Source organism: Drosophila miranda, assembly GCF_003369915.1.
Source record: "Drosophila miranda strain MSH22 chromosome Y unlocalized genomic scaffold, D.miranda_PacBio2.1 Contig_Y1_pilon, whole genome shotgun sequence".
In the NCBI taxonomy this organism is placed as follows: Eukaryota; Metazoa; Arthropoda; class Insecta; order Diptera; family Drosophilidae; genus Drosophila; species Drosophila miranda.
The window spans coordinates 7,235,121-7,259,403 of record NW_022881603.1 but is presented as its reverse complement, the minus strand read 5'-3'; the positions used below and the strand labels follow the sequence as shown (position 1 = coordinate 7,259,403).

At 37.8% G+C, this 24,283-nt stretch overlaps 5 protein-coding genes across 5 annotated transcripts; all 5 read left to right on the top strand.

The window, feature by feature from the left end:
• The first annotated feature begins 260 nt into the window (after positions 1–260).
• LOC117189744 lies at positions 261–1,444 on the top strand. Its single transcript, XM_033394820.1, has 2 exons — positions 261–1,254; positions 1,332–1,444. Exons 1-2 carry the CDS (start codon positions 436–438, stop codon positions 1,338–1,340), a joined length of 828 nt encoding a protein of 275 aa, XP_033250711.1. The 5' UTR covers positions 261–435; the 3' UTR covers positions 1,341–1,444.
• A 3,651-nt stretch (positions 1,445–5,095) lies between these two features.
• On the top strand, positions 5,096–6,279 carry LOC117189743. The gene is made up of 2 exons (XM_033394819.1): positions 5,096–6,089; positions 6,167–6,279. The coding sequence occupies exons 1-2, from the start codon at positions 5,271–5,273 to the stop codon at positions 6,173–6,175; spliced, it is 828 nt and encodes a 275-aa protein (XP_033250710.1). The 5' UTR covers positions 5,096–5,270; the 3' UTR covers positions 6,176–6,279.
• A 3,617-nt stretch (positions 6,280–9,896) lies between these two features.
• LOC117189740 lies at positions 9,897–11,355 on the top strand. The gene is made up of 2 exons (XM_033394816.1): positions 9,897–11,165; positions 11,243–11,355. The coding sequence occupies exons 1-2, from the start codon at positions 10,092–10,094 to the stop codon at positions 11,249–11,251; spliced, it is 1,083 nt and encodes a 360-aa protein (XP_033250707.1). The 5' UTR covers positions 9,897–10,091; the 3' UTR covers positions 11,252–11,355.
• A 3,617-nt stretch (positions 11,356–14,972) lies between these two features.
• LOC117189741 lies at positions 14,973–16,431 on the top strand. The gene is made up of 2 exons (XM_033394817.1): positions 14,973–16,241; positions 16,319–16,431. Exons 1-2 carry the CDS (start codon positions 15,168–15,170, stop codon positions 16,325–16,327), a joined length of 1,083 nt encoding a protein of 360 aa, XP_033250708.1. The 5' UTR covers positions 14,973–15,167; the 3' UTR covers positions 16,328–16,431.
• Positions 16,432–22,660: 6,229 nt separating this feature from the next.
• On the top strand, positions 22,661–24,140 carry LOC117189742. Its single transcript, XM_033394818.1, has 2 exons — positions 22,661–23,930; positions 24,008–24,140. Exons 1-2 carry the CDS (start codon positions 22,857–22,859, stop codon positions 24,014–24,016), a joined length of 1,083 nt encoding a protein of 360 aa, XP_033250709.1. The 5' UTR covers positions 22,661–22,856; the 3' UTR covers positions 24,017–24,140.
• The last annotated feature ends 143 nt before the right edge of the window (positions 24,141–24,283 follow it).

Below are 24,283 nucleotides of genomic sequence, written 5' to 3'. Positions count from 1 at the left end.
AATTTATATATATACACATTAAATTAAAATTACTCTTAATTACATATTTACGATCGAGGGCGATCTAATTGTCAGGATGGCCGAGCTGTTAGATTGTTTAGTATTATAACTCTACAATTGTATTTACTATTAACGTTGTACGAAATATCGTAAGTATCGATATGAATTATCATCCGATAGTTCTAGTTCTGCGAACTAGAACTATGAGAGAACGGGTGATCGGAGCTGGGGTTGAATGAACACTTTTGGCGGTATCGATAAGACGAGGAGGTTGAAAAGAATTAAGTAAAAATAAAATCATAAAAAGCACGAAACATCCGTGGACCTTTTGCGCCAATAACTTCAGAAGTGGGATCGTAGCCCTTTAAAGTATCTGCCTACATAAGTATTTGTCTACTGGCATCCCCGACAACGAGTATTTTCCACATTTTATAAATGGCCGAGGAAACCATGGCAAACATTGACAAAGAAAAAATTGTAGAGTGGTTGCTGGAGAAGGAGATCATTTTTCCAGCCAGCGCAACACTAAGGCAACTTCGTAAGCTTGCCATAAGTGGTGGAATGGACGAAGTTTCTGAAAGTCCGGTGAATAAATCGGATATTGAATCGGATGGAAAAGTGTCTGAAAATGAGCAGATCGACGATATGAAAGAAGAAGAATTACTTGACGCCGCAATAAGGACTTACGACGAGTGTAAGGGAAACTTCCTAAAAACTTTTGGCCGCAGCAATTCAACTGCCGACGTGGTACTTCTGTTGAAGGAAACCTTTTTCAACCCGGAGAAAAACTCCGTAATGGGATATATTCTTCGCATGGAAGAAATTACTATGCGTGCCGACATCGAAGAGAAATTGACAGTGCAGTTCATCGTTGATGGTTTTCGTGATCGATCTTCCAGTATCGCCTTATTGTATTCAGCGTCGACCATCGGAAAACTTAAGGAGCTAGCTCGACAATACGAAGCTTTGAGGAAGAGTACCCAGACGAATTTTAAGCGCACTGGGATGACCGCTTCCGGAAATGACCAGAGCCAGGTGCGCTGCTATAATTGTTCAGCACATGGCCATTATGCTTCATCGTGTCCCGCACCTAAGCGGGAGAAGGGATCGTGTTTCCAGTGTGGATCCATGCAGCACCAGGTGAAGGATTGCCAACAGAAGCCTATGCCAACCCAGCGATCCGTGGGTACAGCCAGCAACCCGCCAATGGACGGCAGAGAGGAGAACAATATTTTTGTTCCTATTGTTAATCAGGTAGGGGTATATTTTTACACTGATATAAAACGCAGGTATCAAATTAAATTTCTTTCTGGCATGTTGGACACCGGTAGCGCTATTAATTTGATGCAGCGCTCGGCGATACCTTATGAAAATTTTGATGGTGTACTAAGACCGACAGAGTATTTTGGAGTTAACGGTTCGAGAATAAGCATTTTTGGAAAAATAATTGTCAATTTAGTTTTTCATAACATTGAAAAAGAACTTATATTTTTCGTTGTACCAAACAACTATATTTCGTGTAATGTCCTTCTGGAGCGCAGTTTCCTTGAAAATTATGGAATAAAATTAATTTTTGAAAATGTAAAGCGAGTTACGCAAAGCAATATGGTCTCAATTGAAAATAGAGTATTAGTAAACAGTGACTTAGATGAAAATAGGGTATTAGTGAACAGTGACTTAGATGAAAATAGAGTATTAGTGAACAGTGACTTAGATGAAAATAGAGTATTAGTGAACAGTGACTTAGATGAAAATAGAGTATTAGTGAACAGTGACTTAGATGAAATTAGAGTATTAGTGAACAGTGACTTAGATAAAAATAGAGTATTAGTGAACATTGAGAGTGACCAAATTGAAAATGTAGTATTGACAAATAGAGATAGTGAGATGATGTTATCAGATATCAATAAGAATGGATTATTAAAGGATGAAAATTATGAGAATAAGATTAGTGACCAATTGAATTGTAATAACATTGACCTTTTATTGAAAGATAACGAGCAAAAGCATATGGCAAGTGAATCATTAGAAAGAACCGACATAGATATACCGTATATATATAGTATTGAAATAACAAAAGAAGAGGACAGCTATAATATCGACCCAAAGCGAACTGATAAAGAACGTAGTAAATTCATGGAATTGATAAAACTTAACTATTCAGACTTAACTAACATTCCAGCAATTCAACATAACTACGAAATGAATCTCAAACTTAAATCAGAAGAACCTGTTCGCACTGTTCCGAGAAGACTTTCATATCAGGAGAAAAAAGAAGTAGATACCCAAATAGATGAACTATTGAAAAAAGGCTTCATAAGAGAAAGTAAATCGCCTTACAGCTCTGCAATAGTATTAGTTAAGAAAAAATCAGGGGAAAAAAGAATGTGTGTAGATTACAAACAGCTTAATAAGATTTGCATTCGTGATGGATATCCATTGCCACTAATAGACGACTGCTTAGAGAGATTAGAAGGGAACACAATTTTTACACTTTTAGATTTGAAACACAGTTATCACCAAGTAAAAGTAGCAGAGAGTTCGGTGCAGTATACAGCATTTGTCATACCTAGCGGACAATATGAATACACAAGAATGCCTTTTGGACTTATGAATGCACCAGCAGTATTTATGAGATTTATTAATTTCATTTTACAACCATTAATTCGCGAGCGTAATGTAGTAGTTTATATGGACGATATCGCTATAGGTTCCAAGTCGTTGAACGAACATCTTATAACAGTAGGTAGAGTTTTAAGAATTCTCGCAGAATATCGACTAGAAATTAAGGTTAGTAAATGTCAATTTGGTTATGAAAGTATTGAGTTCTTGGGATATACCCTTTCTGGTAGCGGAATAAGCCCAAACTGTGAACACACAGAAACCATTAAGCATCTGCCATTGCCAAAAGATCGCCATGAAATGCAAAAGGTTTTGGGATTATTCTCTTATTTTAGGCGTTTCATCCCTGCTTACTCAAAAATAGCAAAACCATTACAAGAACTTACAAAACCTGGAACTAAGTTTGAGCTTCAAGACAAATGCATACAAATTTTTGAATATCTTCGAGAAAAACTGATTTCGTCACCAGTATTAGCTCTGTATAATCCAAATCGAGAAACAGAATTGCATTGTGATGCAAGTAGTGAAGGCTTTGGTGGAATTTTTTTGCAGAAACAAGATGACAATAAGTTTCACCCAACAGCATATTTTTCACAGAGAGCGACAAAGCTAGAGGCAAGATACGAAAGTTTCAAACTGGAAACGTTAGCTGTGATCTATTCATTGAGGAAATTTCGAATTTATTTAGAAGGGATTCCGTTTAGAATTATAACAGATTGTAACTCAGTAGTTTTATGTTTAGGAAAGGGACGTCTTCATTCAAATATCGCCAGATGGGCCATAGAACTAGCAAATTATAATTACACTTTAAAACATCGTAGTGGAAAATATATGTCCCATGTGGACACCTTAAGTAGATATCCTTCAGCGCTTAATCAAGATTTTGAATATGAACCAATAGTGACAATTCATGAAAGTGATAACAAAGACCGAATAGTTTCCGTGATTGAGTGCGACGACATTAATCTTCAGCTTCAGATAACACAAAACAGGGACAACCATATAGGAAAATTAAAAGAACAATTGGAGCATGGACCTGTTAAGAAATTTTCATTGAGCGACGGAATTGTTTATAAAATAGGTGAGAACGACGTTGAGCTGTTTTATGTCCCAGCTGAAATGGAAACGCAAATAATCAGAAGAGTTCACGAAAACTTATGTCACTTAGGAACCGAGAAATGTATGAAAGAAATCTTAAGACATTATTGGTTCCCGAATATGAGATCTAAAATCGATTTGTTTATAGGAAATTGTTTAAATTGTATCATGTTTTCAGTCCCCACATGCGAATAATCGAACACTTCACAATATTCCTAAGCGACCAATCCCATTCGACACCTTACACGTAGACCATTTTGGACCACTTCCCGCTGTTATATCAAAGAAGAAGCATGTATTAGTTATCATTGACGCCTTTACGAAATTTGTAAAATTGTTTTCTGTAAATACGACAAGCACTAAAGAAGTCAACACATGTTTTTCAAAGTATTTTCAATTTTATAGTCGTCCACGTAGAATTATCAGCGATAGAGGAACGTGTTTTACATCATTAGAATTTAGTACATTTTTGCTAGAAAATAATATAGAACACGTGAAAGTGGCAACTGCTTCACCCCAAGCGAATGGTCAGGTAGAACGGGTTAACAGAACTATGAAAGCTATGCTCGCCAAAATAACTGAGCCAATAAATCACGAAGATTGGAGCAAACTTTTAATAAAGGCTGAATATGCAATTAATAGCTCAGTCCATTCGACCACGAAAGAATTGCCTTCAGTGTTGTTATTCGGAGTCCAACAGAGGGGTTGTAATATTGACGGGTTAACAGAATACTTAGATGATAAACAAGACCAAACTCAAAGCAATTTAGAATCAGTACGTAAGAAATCTTTGGATAAAATCGAGCATTGTCAGCAGAAGAGTGAAGAGTATTTTGAAAGGAATCACAAAAATCATATTGAGTTCTTGGAAGGCGATTTCGTTGTAATGAGAAACATTGACACCACAATAGGTACAAATAAAAAATTTGTTCCGAAGTACAGGGGTCCGTACATCATCAAAAAGGTATTGCCGAACGACAGATATGTGTTAAATGACATTGAAAACTGCCAAATAAGTCAAATCCGGTATGAGGGCATTATAGAGGCATGCCGATTAAGGAAATGGGCATATTGGCGTAATCAGTGTGAAAGTGACTCCTACTTAAATAGTTAACAATTTATATATATACACATTAAATTAAAATTACTCTTAATTACATATTTACGATCGAGGGCGATCTAATTGTCAGGATGGCCGAGCTGTTAGATTGTTTAGTATTATAACTCTACAATTGTATTTACTATTAACGTTGTACGAAATATCGTAAGTATCGATATGAATTATCATCCGATAGTTCTAGTTCTGCGAACTAGAACTATGAGAGAACGGGTGATCGGAGCTGGGGTTGAATGAACACTTTTGGCGGTATCGATAAGACGAGGAGGTTGAAAAGAATTAAGTAAAAATAAAATCATAAAAAGCACGAAACATCCGTGGACCTTTTGCGCCAATAACTTCAGAAGTGGGATCGTAGCCCTTTAAAGTATCTGCCTACATAAGTATTTGTCTACTGGCATCCCCGACAACGAGTATTTTCCACATTTTATAAATGGCCGAGGAAACCATGGCAAACATTGACAAAGAAAAAATTGTAGAGTGGTTGCTGGAGAAGGAGATCATTTTTCCAGCCAGCGCAACACTAAGGCAACTTCGTAAGCTTGCCATAAGTGGTGGAATGGACGAAGTTTCTGAAAGTCCGGTGAATAAATCGGATATTGAATCGGATGGAAAAGTGTCTGAAAATGAGCAGATCGACGATATGAAAGAAGAAGAATTACTTGACGCCGCAATAAGGACTTACGACGAGTGTAAGGGAAACTTCCTAAAAACTTTTGGCCGCAGCAATTCAACTGCCGACGTGGTACTTCTGTTGAAGGAAACCTTTTTCAACCCGGAGAAAAACTCCGTAATGGGATATATTCTTCGCATGGAAGAAATTACTATGCGTGCCGACATCGAAGAGAAATTGACAGTGCAGTTCATCGTTGATGGTTTTCGTGATCGATCTTCCAGTATCGCCTTATTGTATTCAGCGTCGACCATCGGAAAACTTAAGGAGCTAGCTCGACAATACGAAGCTTTGAGGAAGAGTACCCAGACGAATTTTAAGCGCACTGGGATGACCGCTTCCGGAAATGACCAGAGCCAGGTGCGCTGCTATAATTGTTCAGCACATGGCCATTATGCTTCATCGTGTCCCGCACCTAAGCGGGAGAAGGGATCGTGTTTCCAGTGTGGATCCATGCAGCACCAGGTGAAGGATTGCCAACAGAAGCCTATGCCAACCCAGCGATCCGTGGGTACAGCCAGCAACCCGCCAATGGACGGCAGAGAGGAGAACAATATTTTTGTTCCTATTGTTAATCAGGTAGGGGTATATTTTTACACTGATATAAAACGCAGGTATCAAATTAAATTTCTTTCTGGCATGTTGGACACCGGTAGCGCTATTAATTTGATGCAGCGCTCGGCGATACCTTATGAAAATTTTGATGGTGTACTAAGACCGACAGAGTATTTTGGAGTTAACGGTTCGAGAATAAGCATTTTTGGAAAAATAATTGTCAATTTAGTTTTTCATAACATTGAAAAAGAACTTATATTTTTCGTTGTACCAAACAACTATATTTCGTGTAATGTCCTTCTGGGGCGCAGTTTCCTTGAAAATTATGGAATAAAATTAATTTTTGAAAATGTAAAGCGAGTTACGCAAAGCAATATGGTCTCAATTGAAAATAGAGTATTAGTAAACAGTGACTTAGATGAAAATAGGGTATTAGTGAACAGTGACTTAGATGAAAATAGAGTATTAGTGAACAGTGACTTAGATGAAAATAGAGTATTAGTGAACAGTGACTTAGATGAAAATAGAGTATTAGTGAACAGTGACTTAGATGAAATTAGAGTATTAGTGAACAGTGACTTAGATAAAAATAGAGTATTAGTTAACATTGAGAGTGACCAAATTGAAAATGTAGTATTGACAAATAGAGATAGTGAGATGATGTTATCAGATGTTATCAGGATGAAAATTATGAGAATAAGATTAGTGACCAATTGAATTGTAATAACATTGACCTTTTATTGAAAGATAACGAGCAAAAGCATATGGCAAGTGAATCATTAGAAAGAACCGACATAGATATACCGTATATATATAGAATTGAAATAACAAAAGAAGAGGACAGCTATAATATCGACCCAAAGCGAACTGATAAAGAACGTAGTAAATTCATGGAATTGATAAAACTTAACTATTCAGACTTAACTAACATTCCAGCAATTCAACATAACTACGAAATGAATCTCAAACTTAAATCAGAAGAACCTGTACGCACTGTTCCGAGAAGACTTTCATATCAGGAGAAAAAAGAAGTATATACCCAAATAGATGAACTATTGAAAAAAGGCTTCATAAGAGAAAGTAAATCGCCTTACAGCTCTGCAATAGTATTAGTTAAGAAAAAATCAGGGGAAAAAAGAATGTGTGTAGATTACAAACAGCTTAATAAGATTTGCATTCGTGATGGATATCCATTGCCACTAATAGACGACTGCTTAGAGAGATTAGAAGGGAACACAATTTTTACACTTTTGGATTTGAAACACAGTTATCACCAAGTAAAAGTAGCAGAGAGTTCGGTGCAGTATACAGCATTTGTCATACCTAGCGGACAATATGAATACACAAGAATGCCTTTTGGACTTATGAATGCACCACCAGTATTTATGAGATTTATTAATTTCATTTTACAACCATTAATTCGCGAGCGTAATGTAGTAGTTTATATGGACGATATCGCTATAGGTTCCAAGTCGTTGAACGAACATCTTATAACAGTAGGTAGAGTTTTAAGAATTCTCGCAGAATATCGACTAGAAATTAAGGTTAGTAAATGTCAATTTGGTTATGAAAGTATTGAGTTCTTGGGATATACCCTTTCTGGTAGCGGAATAAGCCCAAACTGTGAACACACAGAAACCATTAAGCATCTGCCATTGCCAAAAGATCGCCATGAAATGCAAAAGGTTTTGGGATTATTCTCTTATTTTAGCCGTTTCATCCCTGCTTACTCAAAAATAGCAAAACCATTACAAGAACTTACAAAACCTGGAACTAAGTTTGAGCTTCAAGACAAATGCATACAAATTTTTGAATATCTTCGAGAAAAACTGATTTCGTCACCAGTATTAGCTCTGTATAATCCAAATCGAGAAACAGAATTGCATTGTGATGCAAGTAGTGAAGGCTTTGGTGGAATTTTGTTGCAGAAACAAGATGACAATAAGTTTCACCCAACAGCATATTTTTCACAGAGAGCGACAAAACTAGAGGCAAGATACGAAAGTTTCAAACTGGAAACGTTAGCTGTGATCTATTCATTGAGGAAATTTCGAATTTATTTAGAAGGGATTCCGTTTAGAATTATAACAGATTGTAACTCAGTAGTTTTATGTTTAGGAAAGGGACGTCTTCATTCAAATATCGCCAGATGGGCCATAGAACTAGCAAATTATAATTACACTTTAAAACATCGTAGTGGAAAATATATGTCCCATGTGGACACCTTAAGTAGATATCCTTCAGCGCTTAATCAAGATTTTGAATATGAACCAATAGTGACAATTCATGAAAGTGATAACAAAGACCGAATAGTTTCCGTGATTGAGTGCGACGACATTAATCTTCAGCTTCAGATAACACAAAACAGGGACAACCATATAGGAAAATTAAAAGAACAATTGGAGCATGGACCTGTTAAGAAATTTTCATTGAGCGACGGAATTGTTTATAAAATAGGTGAGAACGACGTTGAGCTGTTTTATGTCCCAGCTGAAATGGAAACGCAAATAATCAGAAGAGTTCACGAAAACTTATGTCACTTAGGAACCGAGAAATGTATGAAAGAAATCTTAAGACATTATTGGTTGCCGAATATGAGATCTAAAATCGATTTGTTTATAGGAAATTGTTTAAATTGTATCATGTTTTCAGTCCCCACACATGCGAATAATCGAACACTTCACAATATTCCTAAGCGACCAATCCCATTCGACACCTTACACGTAGACCATTTTGGACCACTTCCCGCTGTTATATCAAAGAAGAAGCATGTATTAGTTATCATTGACGCCTTTACGAAATTTGTAAAATTGTTTTCTGTAAATACGACAAGCACTAAAGAAGTCAACACATGTTTTTCAAAGTATTTTCAATTTTATAGTCGTCCACGTAGAATTATCAGCGATAGAGGATCGTGTTTTACATCATTAGAATTTAGTACATTTTTGCTAGAAAATAATATAGAACACGTGAAAGTGGCAACTGCTTCACCCCAAGCGAATGGTCAGGTAGAACGGGTTAACAGAACTATGAAAGCTATGCTCGCCAAAATAACTGAGCCAATAAATCACGAAGATTGGAGCAAACTTTTAATAAAGGCTGAATATGCAATTAATAACTCAGTCCATTCGACCACGAAAGAATTGCCTTCAGTGTTGTTATTCGGAGTCCAACAGAGGGGTTGTAATATTGACGGGTTAACAGAATACTTAGATGATAAACAAGACCGAACTCAAAGCAATTTAGAATCAGTACGTAAGAAATCTTTGGATAAAATCGAGCATTGTCAGCAGAAGAGTGAAGAGTATTTTGAAAGGAATCACAAAAATCATATTGAGTTCTTGGAAGGCGATTTCGTTGTAATGAGAAACATTGACACCACAATAGGTACAAATAAAAAATTTGTTCCGAAGTACAGGGGTCCGTACATCATCAAAAAGGTATTGCCGAACGACAGATATGTGTTAAATGACATTGAAAACTGCCAAATAAGTCAAATCCCGTATGAGGGCATTATAGAGGCATGCCGATTAAGGAAATGGGCATATTGGCGTAATCAGTGTGAAAGTGACTCCTACTTAAATAGTTAACAATTTATATATATACACATTAAATTAAAATTACTCTTAATTACATATTTACGATCGAGGGCGATCTAATTGTCAGGATGGCCGAGCTGTTAGATTGTTTAGTATTATAACTCTACAATTGTATTTACTATTAATGTTGTACGAAATATCGTAAGTATCGATAAGAATTATCATCCGATAGTTCTAGTTCTGCGAACTAGAACTATGAGAGAACGGGTGATCGGAGCTGGGGTTGAATGAACACTTTTGGCGGTATCGACAAGACGAGGAGGTTGAAAAGAATTAAGTAAAAATAAAATCATAAAAAGCACGAAACATCCGTGGACCTTTTGCGCCAATAACTTCAGAAGTGGGATCGTAGCCCTTTAAAGTATCTGCCTACATAAGTATTTGTCTACTGGCATCCCCGACAACGAGTATTTTCCACATTTTATAAATGGCCGAGGAAACCATGGCAAACATTGACAAAGAAAAAATTGTAGAGTGGTTGCTGGAGAAGGAGATCATTTTTCCAGCCAGCGCAACACTAAGGCAACTTCGTAAGCTTGCCATAAGTGGTGGAATGGACGAAGTTTCTGAAAGTCCGGTGAATAAATCGGATATTGAATCGGATGGAAAAGTGTCTGAAAATGAGCAGATCGACGATATGAAAGAAGAAGAATTACTTGACGCCGCAATAAGGGTGGCTGAGAAAAAGAAGAAACTGGCTGCTTTAATGGTAATGGACAACTATATGACCGATGACATCCGAATGGTCAAGCAACTTATTGCCCCTTTTTCTGCCAGTGAAAATGATGAAGCCTCTGAATGGGTCTTGAATTTTGAACGGATTTGCGGAGGCGTGAACGAAAGCAACAATTTTAAGCTTCGTTGTGTGCGCATGTTGATGAAGGCGGGAACAGAGGCGGACTTGTTCATGCGTGTCGACAAATCAAAGACTTACGACGAGTTTAAGGGAAACTTCCTAAAAACTTTTGGCCGCAGCAATTCAACTGCCGACGTGGTATTTCTGTTGAAGGAAACCTTTTTCAACCCGGAGAAAAACTCCGTAATGGGATATATTCTTCGCATGGAAGAAATTACTATGCGTGCCGACATCGAAGAGAAATTGACAGTGCAGTTCATCGTTGATGGTTTTCGTGATCGATCTTCCAGTATCGCCTTATTGTATTCAGCGTCGACCATCGGAAAACTTAAGGAGCTAGCTCGACAATACGAAGCTTTGAGGAAGAGTACCCAGACGAATTTTAAGCGCACTGGGATGACCGCTTCCGGAAATGACCGGAGCCAGGTGCGCTGCTATAATTGTTCAGCACATGGCCATTATGCTTCATCGTGTCCCGCACCTAAGCGGGAGAAGGGATCGTGTTTCCAGTGTGGATCCATGCAGCACCAGGTGAAGGATTGCCAACAGAAGCCTATGCCAACCCAGCGATCCGTGGGTACAGCCAGCAACCCGCCAATGGACGACATAGAGGAGAACAATATTTTTGTTCCTATTGTTAATCAGGTAGGGGTATATTTTTACACTGATATAAAACGCAGGTATCAAATTAAATTTCTTTCTGGCATGTTGGACACCGGTAGCGCTATTAATTTGATGCAGCGCTCGGCGATACCTTATGAAAATTTTGATGGTGTACTAAGACCGACAGAGTATTTTGGAGTTAACGGTTCGAGAATAAGCATTTTTGGAAAAATAATTGTCAATTTAGTTTTTCATAACATTGAAAAAGAACTTATATTTTTCGTTGTACCAAACAACTATATTTCGTGTAATGTCCTTCTGGGGCGCAGTTTCCTTGAAAATTATGGAATAAAATTAATTTTTGAAAATGTAAAGCGAGTTACGCAAAGCAATATGGTCTCAATTGAAAATAGAGTATTAGTAAACAGTGACTTAGATGAAAATAGGGTATTAGTGAACAGTGACTTAGATGAAAATAGAGTATTAGTGAACAGTGACTTAGATGAAAATAGAGTATTAGTGAACAGTGACTTAGATGAAAATAGAGTATTAGTGAACAGTGACTTAGATGAAATTAGAGTATTAGTGAACAGTGACTTAGATAAAAATAGAGTATTAGTTAACATTGAGAGTGACCAAATTGAAAATGTAGTATTGACAAATAGAGATAGTGAGATGATGTTATCAGATGTTATCAGGATGAAAATTATGAGAATAAGATTAGTGACCAATTGAATTGTAATAACATTGACCTTTTATTGAAAGATAACGAGCAAAAGCATATGGCAAGTGAATCATTAGAAAGAACCGACATAGATATACCGTATATATATAGAATTGAAATAACAAAAGAAGAGGACAGCTATAATATCGACCCAAAGCGAACTGATAAAGAACGTAGTAAATTCATGGAATTGATAAAACTTAACTATTCAGACTTAACTAACATTCCAGCAATTCAACATAACTACGAAATGAATCTCAAACTTAAATCAGAAGAACCTGTACGCACTGTTCCGAGAAGACTTTCATATCAGGAGAAAAAAGAAGTATATACCCAAATAGATGAACTATTGAAAAAAGGCTTCATAAGAGAAAGTAAATCGCCTTACAGCTCTGCAATAGTATTAGTTAAGAAAAAATCAGGGGAAAAAAGAATGTGTGTAGATTACAAACAGCTTAATAAGATTTGCATTCGTGATGGATATCCATTGCCACTAATAGACGACTGCTTAGAGAGATTAGAAGGGAACACAATTTTTACACTTTTGGATTTGAAACACAGTTATCACCAAGTAAAAGTAGCAGAGAGTTCGGTGCAGTATACAGCATTTGTCATACCTAGCGGACAATATGAATACACAAGAATGCCTTTTGGACTTATGAATGCACCACCAGTATTTATGAGATTTATTAATTTCATTTTACAACCATTAATTCGCGAGCGTAATGTAGTAGTTTATATGGACGATATCGCTATAGGTTCCAAGTCGTTGAACGAACATCTTATAACAGTAGGTAGAGTTTTAAGAATTCTCGCAGAATATCGACTAGAAATTAAGGTTAGTAAATGTCAATTTGGTTATGAAAGTATTGAGTTCTTGGGATATACCCTTTCTGGTAGCGGAATAAGCCCAAACTGTGAACACACAGAAACCATTAAGCATCTGCCATTGCCAAAAGATCGCCATGAAATGCAAAAGGTTTTGGGATTATTCTCTTATTTTAGCCGTTTCATCCCTGCTTACTCAAAAATAGCAAAACCATTACAAGAACTTACAAAACCTGGAACTAAGTTTGAGCTTCAAGACAAATGCATACAAATTTTTGAATATCTTCGAGAAAAACTGATTTCGTCACCAGTATTAGCTCTGTATAATCCAAATCGAGAAACAGAATTGCATTGTGATGCAAGTAGTGAAGGCTTTGGTGGAATTTTGTTGCAGAAACAAGATGACAATAAGTTTCACCCAACAGCATATTTTTCACAGAGAGCGACAAAACTAGAGGCAAGATACGAAAGTTTCAAACTGGAAACGTTAGCTGTGATCTATTCATTGAGGAAATTTCGAATTTATTTAGAAGGGATTCCGTTTAGAATTATAACAGATTGTAACTCAGTAGTTTTATGTTTAGGAAAGGGACGTCTTCATTCAAATATCGCCAGATGGGCCATAGAACTAGCAAATTATAATTACACTTTAAAACATCGTAGTGGAAAATATATGTCCCATGTGGACACCTTAAGTAGATATCCTTCAGCGCTTAATCAAGATTTTGAATATGAACCAATAGTGACAATTCATGAAAGTGATAACAAAGACCGAATAGTTTCCGTGATTGAGTGCGACGACATTAATCTTCAGCTTCAGATAACACAAAACAGGGACAACCATATAGGAAAATTAAAAGAACAATTGGAGCATGGACCTGTTAAGAAATTTTCATTGAGCGACGGAATTGTTTATAAAATAGGTGAGAACGACGTTGAGCTGTTTTATGTCCCAGCTGAAATGGAAACGCAAATAATCAGAAGAGTTCACGAAAACTTATGTCACTTAGGAACCGAGAAATGTATGAAAGAAATCTTAAGACATTATTGGTTGCCGAATATGAGATCTAAAATCGATTTGTTTATAGGAAATTGTTTAAATTGTATCATGTTTTCAGTCCCCACACATGCGAATAATCGAACACTTCACAATATTCCTAAGCGACCAATCCCATTCGACACCTTACACGTAGACCATTTTGGACCACTTCCCGCTGTTATATCAAAGAAGAAGCATGTATTAGTTATCATTGACGCCTTTACGAAATTTGTAAAATTGTTTTCTGTAAATACGACAAGCACTAAAGAAGTCAACACATGTTTTTCAAAGTATTTTCAATTTTATAGTCGTCCACGTAGAATTATCAGCGATAGAGGATCGTGTTTTACATCATTAGAATTTAGTACATTTTTGCTAGAAAATAATATAGAACACGTGAAAGTGGCAACTGCTTCACCCCAAGCGAATGGTCAGGTAGAACGGGTTAACAGAACTATGAAAGCTATGCTCGCCAAAATAACTGAGCCAATAAATCACGAAGATTGGAGCAAACTTTTAATAAAGGCTGAATATGCAATTAATAACTCAGTCCATTCGACCACGAAAGAATTGCCTTCAGTGTTGTTATTCGGAGTCCAACAGAGGGGTTGTAATATTGACGGGTTAACAGAATACTTAGATGATAAACAAGACCGAACTCAAAGCAATTTAGAATCAGTACGTAAGAAATCTTTGGATAAAATCGAGCATTGTCAGCAGAAGAGTGAAGAGTATTTTGAAAGGAATCACAAAAATCATATTGAGTTCTTGGAAGGCGATTTCGTTGTAATGAGAAACATTGACACCACAATAGGTACAAATAAAAAATTTGTTCCGAAGTACAGGGGTCCGTACATCATCAAAAAGGTATTGCCGAACGACAGATATGTGTTAAATGACATTGAAAACTGCCAAATAAGTCAAATCCCGTATGAGGGCATTATAGAGGCATGCCGATTAAGGAAATGGGCATATTGGCGTAATCAGTGTGAAAGTGACTCCTACTTAAATAGTTAACAATTTATATATATACACATTAAATTAAAATTACTCTTAATTACATATTTACGATCGAGGGCGATCTAATTGTCAGGATGGCCGAGCTGTTAGATTGTTTAGTATTATAACTCTACAATTGTATTTACTATTAATGTTGTACGAAATATCGTAAGTATCGATAAGAATTATCATCCGATAGTTCTAGTTCTGCGAACTAGAACTATGAGAGAACGGGTGATCGGAGCTGGGGTTGAATGAACACTTTTGGCGGTATCGACAAGACGAGGAGGTTGAAAAGAATTAAGTAAAAATAAAATCATAAAAAGCACGAAACATCCGTGGACCTTTTGCGCCAATAACTTCAGAAGTGGGATCGTAGCCCTTTAAAGTATCTGCCTACATAAGTATTTGTCTACTGGCATCCCCGACAACGAGTATTTTCCACATTTTATAAATGGCCGAGGAAACCATGGCAAACATTGACAAAGAAAAAATTGTAGAGTGGTTGCTGGAGAAGGAGATCATTTTTCCAGCCAGCGCAACACTAAGGCAACTTCGTAAGCTTGCCATAAGTGGTGGAATGGACGAAGTTTCTGAAAGTCCGGTGAATAAATCGGATATTGAATCGGATGGAAAAGTGTCTGAAAATGAGCAGATCGACGATATGAAAGAAGAAGAATTACTTGACGCCGCAATAAGGGTGGCTGAGAAAAAGAAGAAACTGGCTGCTTTAATGGTAATGGACAACTATATGACCGATGACATCCGAATGGTCAAGCAACTTATTGCCCCTTTTTCTGCCAGTGAAAATGATGAAGCCTCTGAATGGGTCTTGAATTTTGAACGGATTTGCGGAGGCGTGAACGAAAGCAACAATTTTAAGCTTCGTTGTGTGCGCATGTTGATGAAGGCGGGAACAGAGGCGGACTTGTTCATGCGTGTCGACAAATCAAAGACTTACGACGAGTTTAAGGGAAACTTCCTAAAAACTTTTGGCCGCAGCAATTCAACTGCCGACGTGGTATTTCTGTTGAAGGAAACCTTTTTCAACCCGGAGAAAAACTCCGTAATGGGATATATTCTTCGCATGGAAGAAATTACTATGCGTGCCGACATCGAAGAGAAATTGACAGTGCAGTTCATCGTTGATGGTTTTCGTGATCGATCTTCCAGTATCGCCTTATTGTATTCAGCGTCGACCATCGGAAAACTTAAGGAGCTAGCTCGACAATACGAAGCTTTGAGGAAGAGTACCCAGACGAATTTTAAGCGCACTGGGATGACCGCTTCCGGAAATGACCGGAGCCAGGTGCGCTGCTATAATTGTTCAGCACATGGCCATTATGCTTCATCGTGTCCCGCACCTAAGCGGGAGAAGGGATCGTGTTTCCAGTGTGGATCCATGCAGCACCAGGTGAAGGATTGCCAACAGAAGCCTATGCCAACCCAGCGATCCGTGGGTACAGCCAGCAACCCGCCAATGGACGACATAGAGGAGAACAATATTTTTGTTCCTATTGTTAATCAGGTAGGGGTATATTTTTACACTGATATAAAACGCAGGTATCAAATTAAAATTCTTTCTGGCATGTTGGACACCGGTAGCGCTATTAATTTGATGCAGCGCTCGGCGATACCTTATGAAAATTTTGATGGTGTACTAAGACCGACAGAGTATTTTGGAGTTAACGGTTCGAGAATAAGCATTTTTGGAAAAATAATTGTCAATTTAGTTTTTCATAACATTGAAAAAGAACTTATATTTTTCGTTGTACCAAACAACTATATTTCGTGTAATGTCCTTCTGGGGCGCAGTTTCCTTGAAAATTATGGAATAAAATTAATTTTTGAAAATGTAAAGCGAGTTACGCAAAGCAATATGGTCTCAATTGAAAATAGAGTATTAGTAAACAGTGACTTAGATAAAAATAGGGTATTAGTGAACAGTGACTTAGATGAAAATAGAGTATTAGTGAACAGTGACTTAGATGAAAATAGAGTATTAGTGAACAGTGACTTAGATAAAAATAGAGTATTAGTGAACATTGAGAGTGACCAAATTGAAAATGTAGTATTGACAAATAGAGATAGTGAGATGATGTTATCAGATATCAATAAGAATGGATTATTAAAGGATGAAAATTATGAGAATAAGATTAGTGACCAATTGAATTGTAATAACATTGACCTTTTATTGAAAGATAACGAGCAAAAGCTTATGGCAAGTGAATCATTAGAAAGAACCGACATAGATATACCGTATATATATAGTATTGAAATAACAAAAGAAGAGGACAGCTATAATATCGACCCAAAGCGAACTGATAAAGAACGTAGTAAATTCATGGAATTGATAAAACTTAACTATTCAGACTTAACTAACATTCCAGCAATTCAACATAACTACGAAATGAATCTCAAACTTAAATCAGAAGAACCTGTACGCACTGTTCCGAGAAGACTTTCATATCAGGAGAAAAAAGAAGTATATACCCAAATAGATGAACTATTGAAAAAAGGCTTCATAAGAGAAAGTAAATCGCCTTACAGCTCTGCAATAGTATTAGTTAAGAAAAAATCAGGGGAAAAAAGAATGTGTGTAGATTACAAACAGCTTAATAAGATTTGCATTCGTGATGGATATCCATTGCCACTAATAGACGACTGCCTAGAGAGATTAGAAAGGAACACAATTTTTACACTTTTGGATTTGAAACACAGTTATCACCAAGTAAAAGTAGCAGAGAGTTCGGTGCAGTATACAGCATTTGTCATACCTAGCGGACAATATGAATACACAAGAATGCCTTTTGGACTTATGAATGCACCACCAGTATTTATGAGATTTATTAATTTCATTTTACAACCATTAATTCGCGAGCGTAATGTAGTAGTTTATATGGACGATATCGCTATAGGTTCCAAGTCGTTGAACGAACATCTTATAACAGTAGGTAGAGTTTTAAGAATTCTCGCAGAATATCGACTAGAAATTAAGGTTAGTAAATGTCAATTTGGTTATGAAAGTATTGAGTTCTTGGGATATACCCTTTCTGGTAGGGGAATAAGCCCAAACTGTGAACACACAGAAACCATTAATCATCTGCCATTGCCAAAAGATCGCCATGAAATGCAAAAGGTTTTGGGATTATTCTCTTATTTTAGGCGTTTCATCCCTGCTTACTCAAAAATAGCAAAACCATTACAAGAACTTACAAAACCTGGAACTAAGTTTGAGCTTCAAGACAAATGCATACAAATTTTTGAATATCTTCGAGAAAAACTGATTTCGTCACCAGTATTAGCTCTGTATAATCCAAATCGAGAAACAGAATTGCATTGTGATGCAAGTAGTGAAGGCTTTGGTGGAATTTTGTTGCAGAAACAAGATGACAATAAGTTTCACCCAACAGCATATTTTTCACAGAGAGCGACAAAACTAGAGGCAAGATACGAAAGTTTCAAACTGGAAACGTTAGCTGTGATCTATTCATTGAGGAAATTTCGAATTTATTTAGAAGGAATTCCGTTTAGAATTATAACAGATTGTAACTCAGTAGTTTTATGTTTAGGAAAGGGACGTCTTCATTCAAATATCGCCAGATGGGCCATAGAGCTAGCAAATTATAATTACACTTTAAAACATCGTAGTGGAAAATATATGTCCCATGTGGACACCTTAAGTAGATATCCTTCAGCGCTTAATCAAGATTTTGAATATGAACCAATAGTGACAATTCATGAAAGTGATAACAAAGACCGAATAGTTTCCGTGATTGAGTGCGACGACATTAATCTTCAGCTTCAGATAACACAAAACAGGGACAACCATATAGGAAAATTAAAAGAACAATTGGAGCATGGACCTGTTAAGAAATTTTCATTGAGCGACGGAATTGTTTATAAAATAGGTGAGAACGACGTTGAGCTGTTTTATGTCCCAGCTGAAATGGAAACGCAAATAATCAGAAGAGTTCACGAAAACTTATGTCACTTAGGAACCGAGAAATGTATGAAAGAAATCTTAAGACATTATTGGTTCCCGAATATGAGATCTAAAATCGATTTGTTTATAGGAAATTGTTTAAATTGTATCATGTTTTCAGTCCCCACACATGCGAATAATCGAACACTTCACAATATTCCTAAGCGACCAATCCCATTCGACACCTTACACGTAGACCATTTTGGACCACTTCCCGCTGTTATATCAAAGAAGAAGCATGTATTAGTTATCATTGACGCCTTTACGAAATTTGTAAAATTGTTTTCTGTAAATACGACAAGCACTAAAGAAGTCAACACATGTTTTTCAAAGTATTTTCAATTTTATAGTCGTCCACGTAGAATTATCAGCGATAGAGGAACGTGTTTTACATCATTAGAATTTAGTACATTTTTGCTAGAAAATAATATAGAACACGTGAAAGTGGCAACTGCTTCACCCCAAGCGAATGGTCAGGAAGAACGGGTTAACAGAACTATGAAAGCTATGCTCGACAAAATAACTGAGCCAATAAATCACGAAGATTGGAGCAAACTTTTAATAAAGGCTGAATATGCAATTAATAACTCAGTCCATTCGACCACGAAAGAATTGCCTTCAGTGTTGTTATTCGGAGTCCAACAGAGGGGTTGTAATATTGACGGGTTAACAGAATACTTAGATGATAAACAAGACCGAACTCAAAGGAATTTAGAATCAGTACGTAAGAAATCTTTGGATAAAATCGAGCATTGTCAGCAGAAGAGTGAAGAGTATTTTGAAAGGAATCACAAAAATCATATTGAGTTCTTGGAAGGCGATTTCGTTGTAATGAGAAACATTGACACCACAATAGGTACAAATAAAAAATTTGTTCCGAAGTACAGGGGTCCGTACATCATCAAAAAGGTATTGCCGAACGACAGATATAGTGTGGACGTTGACATGCAATGACTGCATCTTTCAAGAGGCGATGCAGTTACAGCACCGTCAAGTGGCCCGTGTGACACCAGCAGAAGGCTGTTACGCGCGGATCCCAGGCAAAACGCAGCCCTCCTCCCGCCCAACCGACCGAGGGGCGCTGCCGCATGACGCGCGGTGCGTAGCCGAACCAAACGCGAACATGCAAGAAAGATAGCTATTAGACTAACATTCGAGGAAAATTAGTACTAAACTTACTAAGAAACTAAGCATGCAATCAAAGTACAAATACCACTACAGTTACAAACTCATAGAAAGGTGTGTAAGGATTAATAATTTAATAAGAGGAAGAGAATTAGTGGTGGATATAATATGGTAGAGGGAATTATAATCCGAGCATAAGACCCTAAACGGTTCATGCAAAGAATAATTCGATCTACAAAGTGGAAGGAACAACGGTATAAAATTTCTAGTCAGTCTAATAGGAATCGTGAAGTTTATGCGGCTCAACAGATCAGGGCTGTCTATGTCACCCCTGATCAAGTTGTGCATAAATATCACACCAAGCATTTTTCTACGGTTAACTAAGGATGGGAGGTTTACTAATAGTAGTCTACTAGAGTAAGATGGGAGTCTTACACCCGCATCCCAGTTAAGGCCCCGCAGAGCAAAGAGTAAAAAGTTTTTCTGTACTGATTCTATACGGTCCTGGTGTACTTTGTACTGAGGGCACCATACACAGGAGCCGTATTCTAAGATCGGACGAACAAGCGAGGTATAGAGAGTCTTTGTTATATAGGGGTCGTCAAATTCCTTTGACCACCTCTTTATAAACCCAAGCACGCTCATGGCCTTATTTACCATGGTAGAAATGTGTTCGGAAAACTTTAACTTGGGGTCTAACATAACACCCAGATCATCCACCAGGGTAATTCTCTCAAGAGAACCACCAAATAGGGTGTAAGGAGCCAACAAATGGCTAGAACGATGAAATGTCATAACTTTGCATTTCGAGGCATTAAGGTGTAACAAGTTTGCACAACACCATGACTGAAAGTTATTGAGATCGGATTGCAAGCGAGAATGAAATGAAATGTCCTTGTACTGGACACAGAGTTTAGCATCATCCGCATACATAAGTACTCGAGAGTATGTTAATACTGAAGGTAAGTCATTAATAAAGAGTGTGAAGAGTAAGGGGCCTAGATGGCTGCCTTGTGGTACTCCCGAAGAAACCTTTACTGGGAAAGAGAGGGAGTTTTTGAAGAGGACTCTTTGAGACCTAGAACAAAGATAGCTAGAAATCCATCTCAGGAGGTTGGGCGGAAACCCTAAAAGGTCAAGTTTATGCGCTAAAAGGGAATGGTTTACAGAGTCGAATGCTTTACTACAGTCGGTGTAAATAACATCCGTCTGTAAGTTACCTTGAAAGCCTTTAATAATGAAAGAGGTAAACTCTAACAAGTTCGTGGTGGTTGATCGCCGCCTTATAAATCCATGCTGAGTTGGAGATATAAGTGACTTGCAGAGATGTTGCAAGTGCGGAGTTAAAACCCTCTCAAACATTTTAGGAATAGCGGATAACTTTGATATACCTCTATAATTTTTTGCATCAAACTTGCTACCTTTTTTATGGAGAGGAATTATAAACGATTCCTTCCAGATCGGGGGAAGCAAGAAGAATCAATGGATAGGGTGAATAGTTTAAGCAAAGGTCCACACAGAGCCTCGGCGCAGTACCTGAGTACACAACCTGGAACCCCGTCTGGACCCGGTGAAAACACCGGCTTAACTAGTCGAAGATCATGAAGTAGGGAACATTCATTTAACAAGGGACTGAAAATGCCGTTCGACCTCGGTAAACCGTATGGGTACGGATGACCAGAGTAGCTTTCCTCAGAATAGGTGGTTTGGAAGAATTGGGCAAAAAGATCGGCAATTGCCTGATCATTATTTGCCGACGTATTACAAAATGATAGCGAGGATGGGTGTGCGGACGTTCTACGCTTACTGTTTACGAAGCTGTAAAACTGTTTAGGGTCCTGAGAAAAACGTATCCTGCATCGAGATAGGTAGTTCTTATAGCATTGAGCATTAAGAACTGAAAAGTTTGACCGAGCTAATACATAGCGAGAGTGAGAAGTAGGAGAACCCACTTCTTGAAATTTTTTATAAAGTCTTGATTTTAAGTTTTTTAGACTGGATAACTCTTTGGTAAACCAAGGGGGTTTTCCAGATCTAGTCGGACAAGAAAGCGGGACACAAGAATCGAAAAATGTGCCAAGAGCATTGTAAAAAATGTTTGTGCCTTTTATGATATCAGTGCACAAGTACAAAGCGGACCAATCAAAATCCCTAATGGGGTTATTAAGCTTCGCAAACTCGGCTTTACGAAAGCAGCGGACACGTTCGGGCAGCCTACTCGACCGATCCAATACAGTTGGTCCTATATCTAGCGACACCTCGAAAGTAGGGTGGTAGGCGTCTTCAGGTATAGTGAGCGGAAGGGCTCGGGTTAACAACACTATGGTCGGATCCGATACAAAGCACAGATCAAGCAATCGACCCAAGGAATTATTCACATGGTTGACTTGAGACAGGGATAGGTCAAGCAAGCCGTCAACAAAGTCATGTCGTGACATGGGCACTAGGATACTAGACTCGTTTACCGAAGACCAAATGACATTGAAAACTGCCAAATAAGTCAAATCCCGTATGAGGGCATTATAGAGGCATGCCGATTAAGGAAATGGGCATATTGGCGTAATCAGTGTGAAAGTGACTCCTACTTAAATAGTTAACAATTTATATATATACACATTAAATTAAAATTACTCTTAATTACATATTTACGATCGAGGGCGATCTAATTGTCAGGATGGCCGAGCTGTTAGATTGTTTAGTATTATAACTCTACAATTGTATTTACTATTAACGTTGTACGAAATATCGTAAGTATCGATATGAATTATCATCCGATAGTTCTAGTTCTGCGAACTAGAACTATGAGAGAACGGGTGATCGGAGCTGGGGTTGAATGAACACTTTTGGCGGTATCGACAAGACGAGGAGGTTGAAAAGAATTAAGTAAAAATAAAATCATAAAAAGCACGAAACATCCGTGGACCTTTTGCGCCAATAACTTCAGAAGTGGGATCGTAGCCCTTTAAAGTATCTGCCTACATAAGTATTTGTCTACTGGCATCCCCGACAACGAGTATTTTCCACATTTTATAAATGGCCGAGGAAACCATGGCAAACATTGACAAAGAAAAAATTGTAGAGTGGTTGCTGGAGAAGGAGATCATTTTTCCAGCCAGCGCAACACTAAGGCAACTTCGTAAGCTTGCCATAAGTGGTGGAATGGACGAAGTTTCTGAAAGTCCGGTGAATAAATCGGATATTGAATCGGATGGAAAAGTGTCTGAAAATGAGCAGATCGACGATATGAAAGAAGAAGAATTACTTGACGCCGCAATAAGGGTGGCTGAGAAAAAGAAGAAACTGGCTGCTTTAATGGTAATGGACAACTATATGACCGATGACATCCGAATGGTCAAGCAACTTATTGCCCCTTTTTCTGCCAGTGAAAATGATGAAGCCTCTGAATGGGTCTTGAATTTTGAACGGATTTGCGGAGGCGTGAACGAAAGCAACAATTTTAAGCTTCGTTGTGTGCGCATGTTGATGAAGGCGGGAACAGAGGCGGACTTGTTCATGCGTGTCGACAAATCAAAGACTTACGACGAGTTTAAGGGAAACTTCCTAAAAACTTTTGGCCGCAGCAATTCAACTGCCGACGTGGTACTTCTGTTGAAGGAAACCTTTTTCAACCCGGAGAAAAACTCTGTAATGGGATATATTCTTCGCATGGAAGAAATTGCTATGCGTGCCGACATCGAAGAGAAATTGACAGTGCAGTTCATCGTTGATGGTTTTCGTGATCGATCTTCCAGTATCGCCTTATTGTACTCAGCGTCGACCATCGGAAAACTTAAGGAGCTAGCTCGACAATACGAAGCTTTGAGGAAGAGTACCCAGACGAATTTTAAGCGCACTGGGATGACCGCTTCCGGAAATGACCGGAGCCAGGTGCGCTGCTATAATTGTTCAGCACATGGCCATTATGCTTCATCGTGTCCCGCACCTAAGCGGGAGAAGGGATCGTGTTTCCAGTGTGGATCCATGCAGCACCAGGTGAAGGATTGCCAACAGAAGCCTATGCCAACCCAGCGATCCGTGGGTACAGCCAGCATCCCGCCAATGGACGACAGAGAGGAGAACAATATTTTTGTTCCTATTGTTAATCAGGTAGGGGTATATTTTTACACTGATATAAAACGAAGGTATCAAATTAAATCTATTTCTGGCATGTTGGACACCGGTAGCGCTATTAATTTGATGCAGCGCTCGGCGATACCTTATGAAAATTTTGATGGTGTACTAAGACCGACAGAGTATTTTAGAGTTAACGGTTCGAGAATAAGCATTTTTGGAAAAATAATTGTCAATTTAGTTTTTTCATAACATTGAAAAAGAACTTATATTTTTTCGTTGTACCAAACAACTATATTTCGTGTAATGTCTTTCTGGGGCGCAGTTTCCTTGAAAATTATGGAATAAAATTAATTTTTGAAAATGAAATTGAAAATGTAAAGCGACTT

Excerpts from the sequence above, each read along its gene's own strand:
- LOC117189744 (XM_033394820.1), top strand. The coding sequence starts at position 436 with ATGGCCGAGGAAACCATGGCAAACATTGACAAAGAAAAAATTGTAGAG.
- LOC117189743 (XM_033394819.1), top strand. The coding sequence starts at position 5,271 with ATGGCCGAGGAAACCATGGCAAACATTGACAAAGAAAAAATTGTAGAG.
- LOC117189740 (XM_033394816.1), top strand. The coding sequence starts at position 10,092 with ATGGCCGAGGAAACCATGGCAAACATTGACAAAGAAAAAATTGTAGAG.
- LOC117189741 (XM_033394817.1), top strand. The coding sequence starts at position 15,168 with ATGGCCGAGGAAACCATGGCAAACATTGACAAAGAAAAAATTGTAGAG.
- LOC117189742 (XM_033394818.1), top strand. The coding sequence starts at position 22,857 with ATGGCCGAGGAAACCATGGCAAACATTGACAAAGAAAAAATTGTAGAG.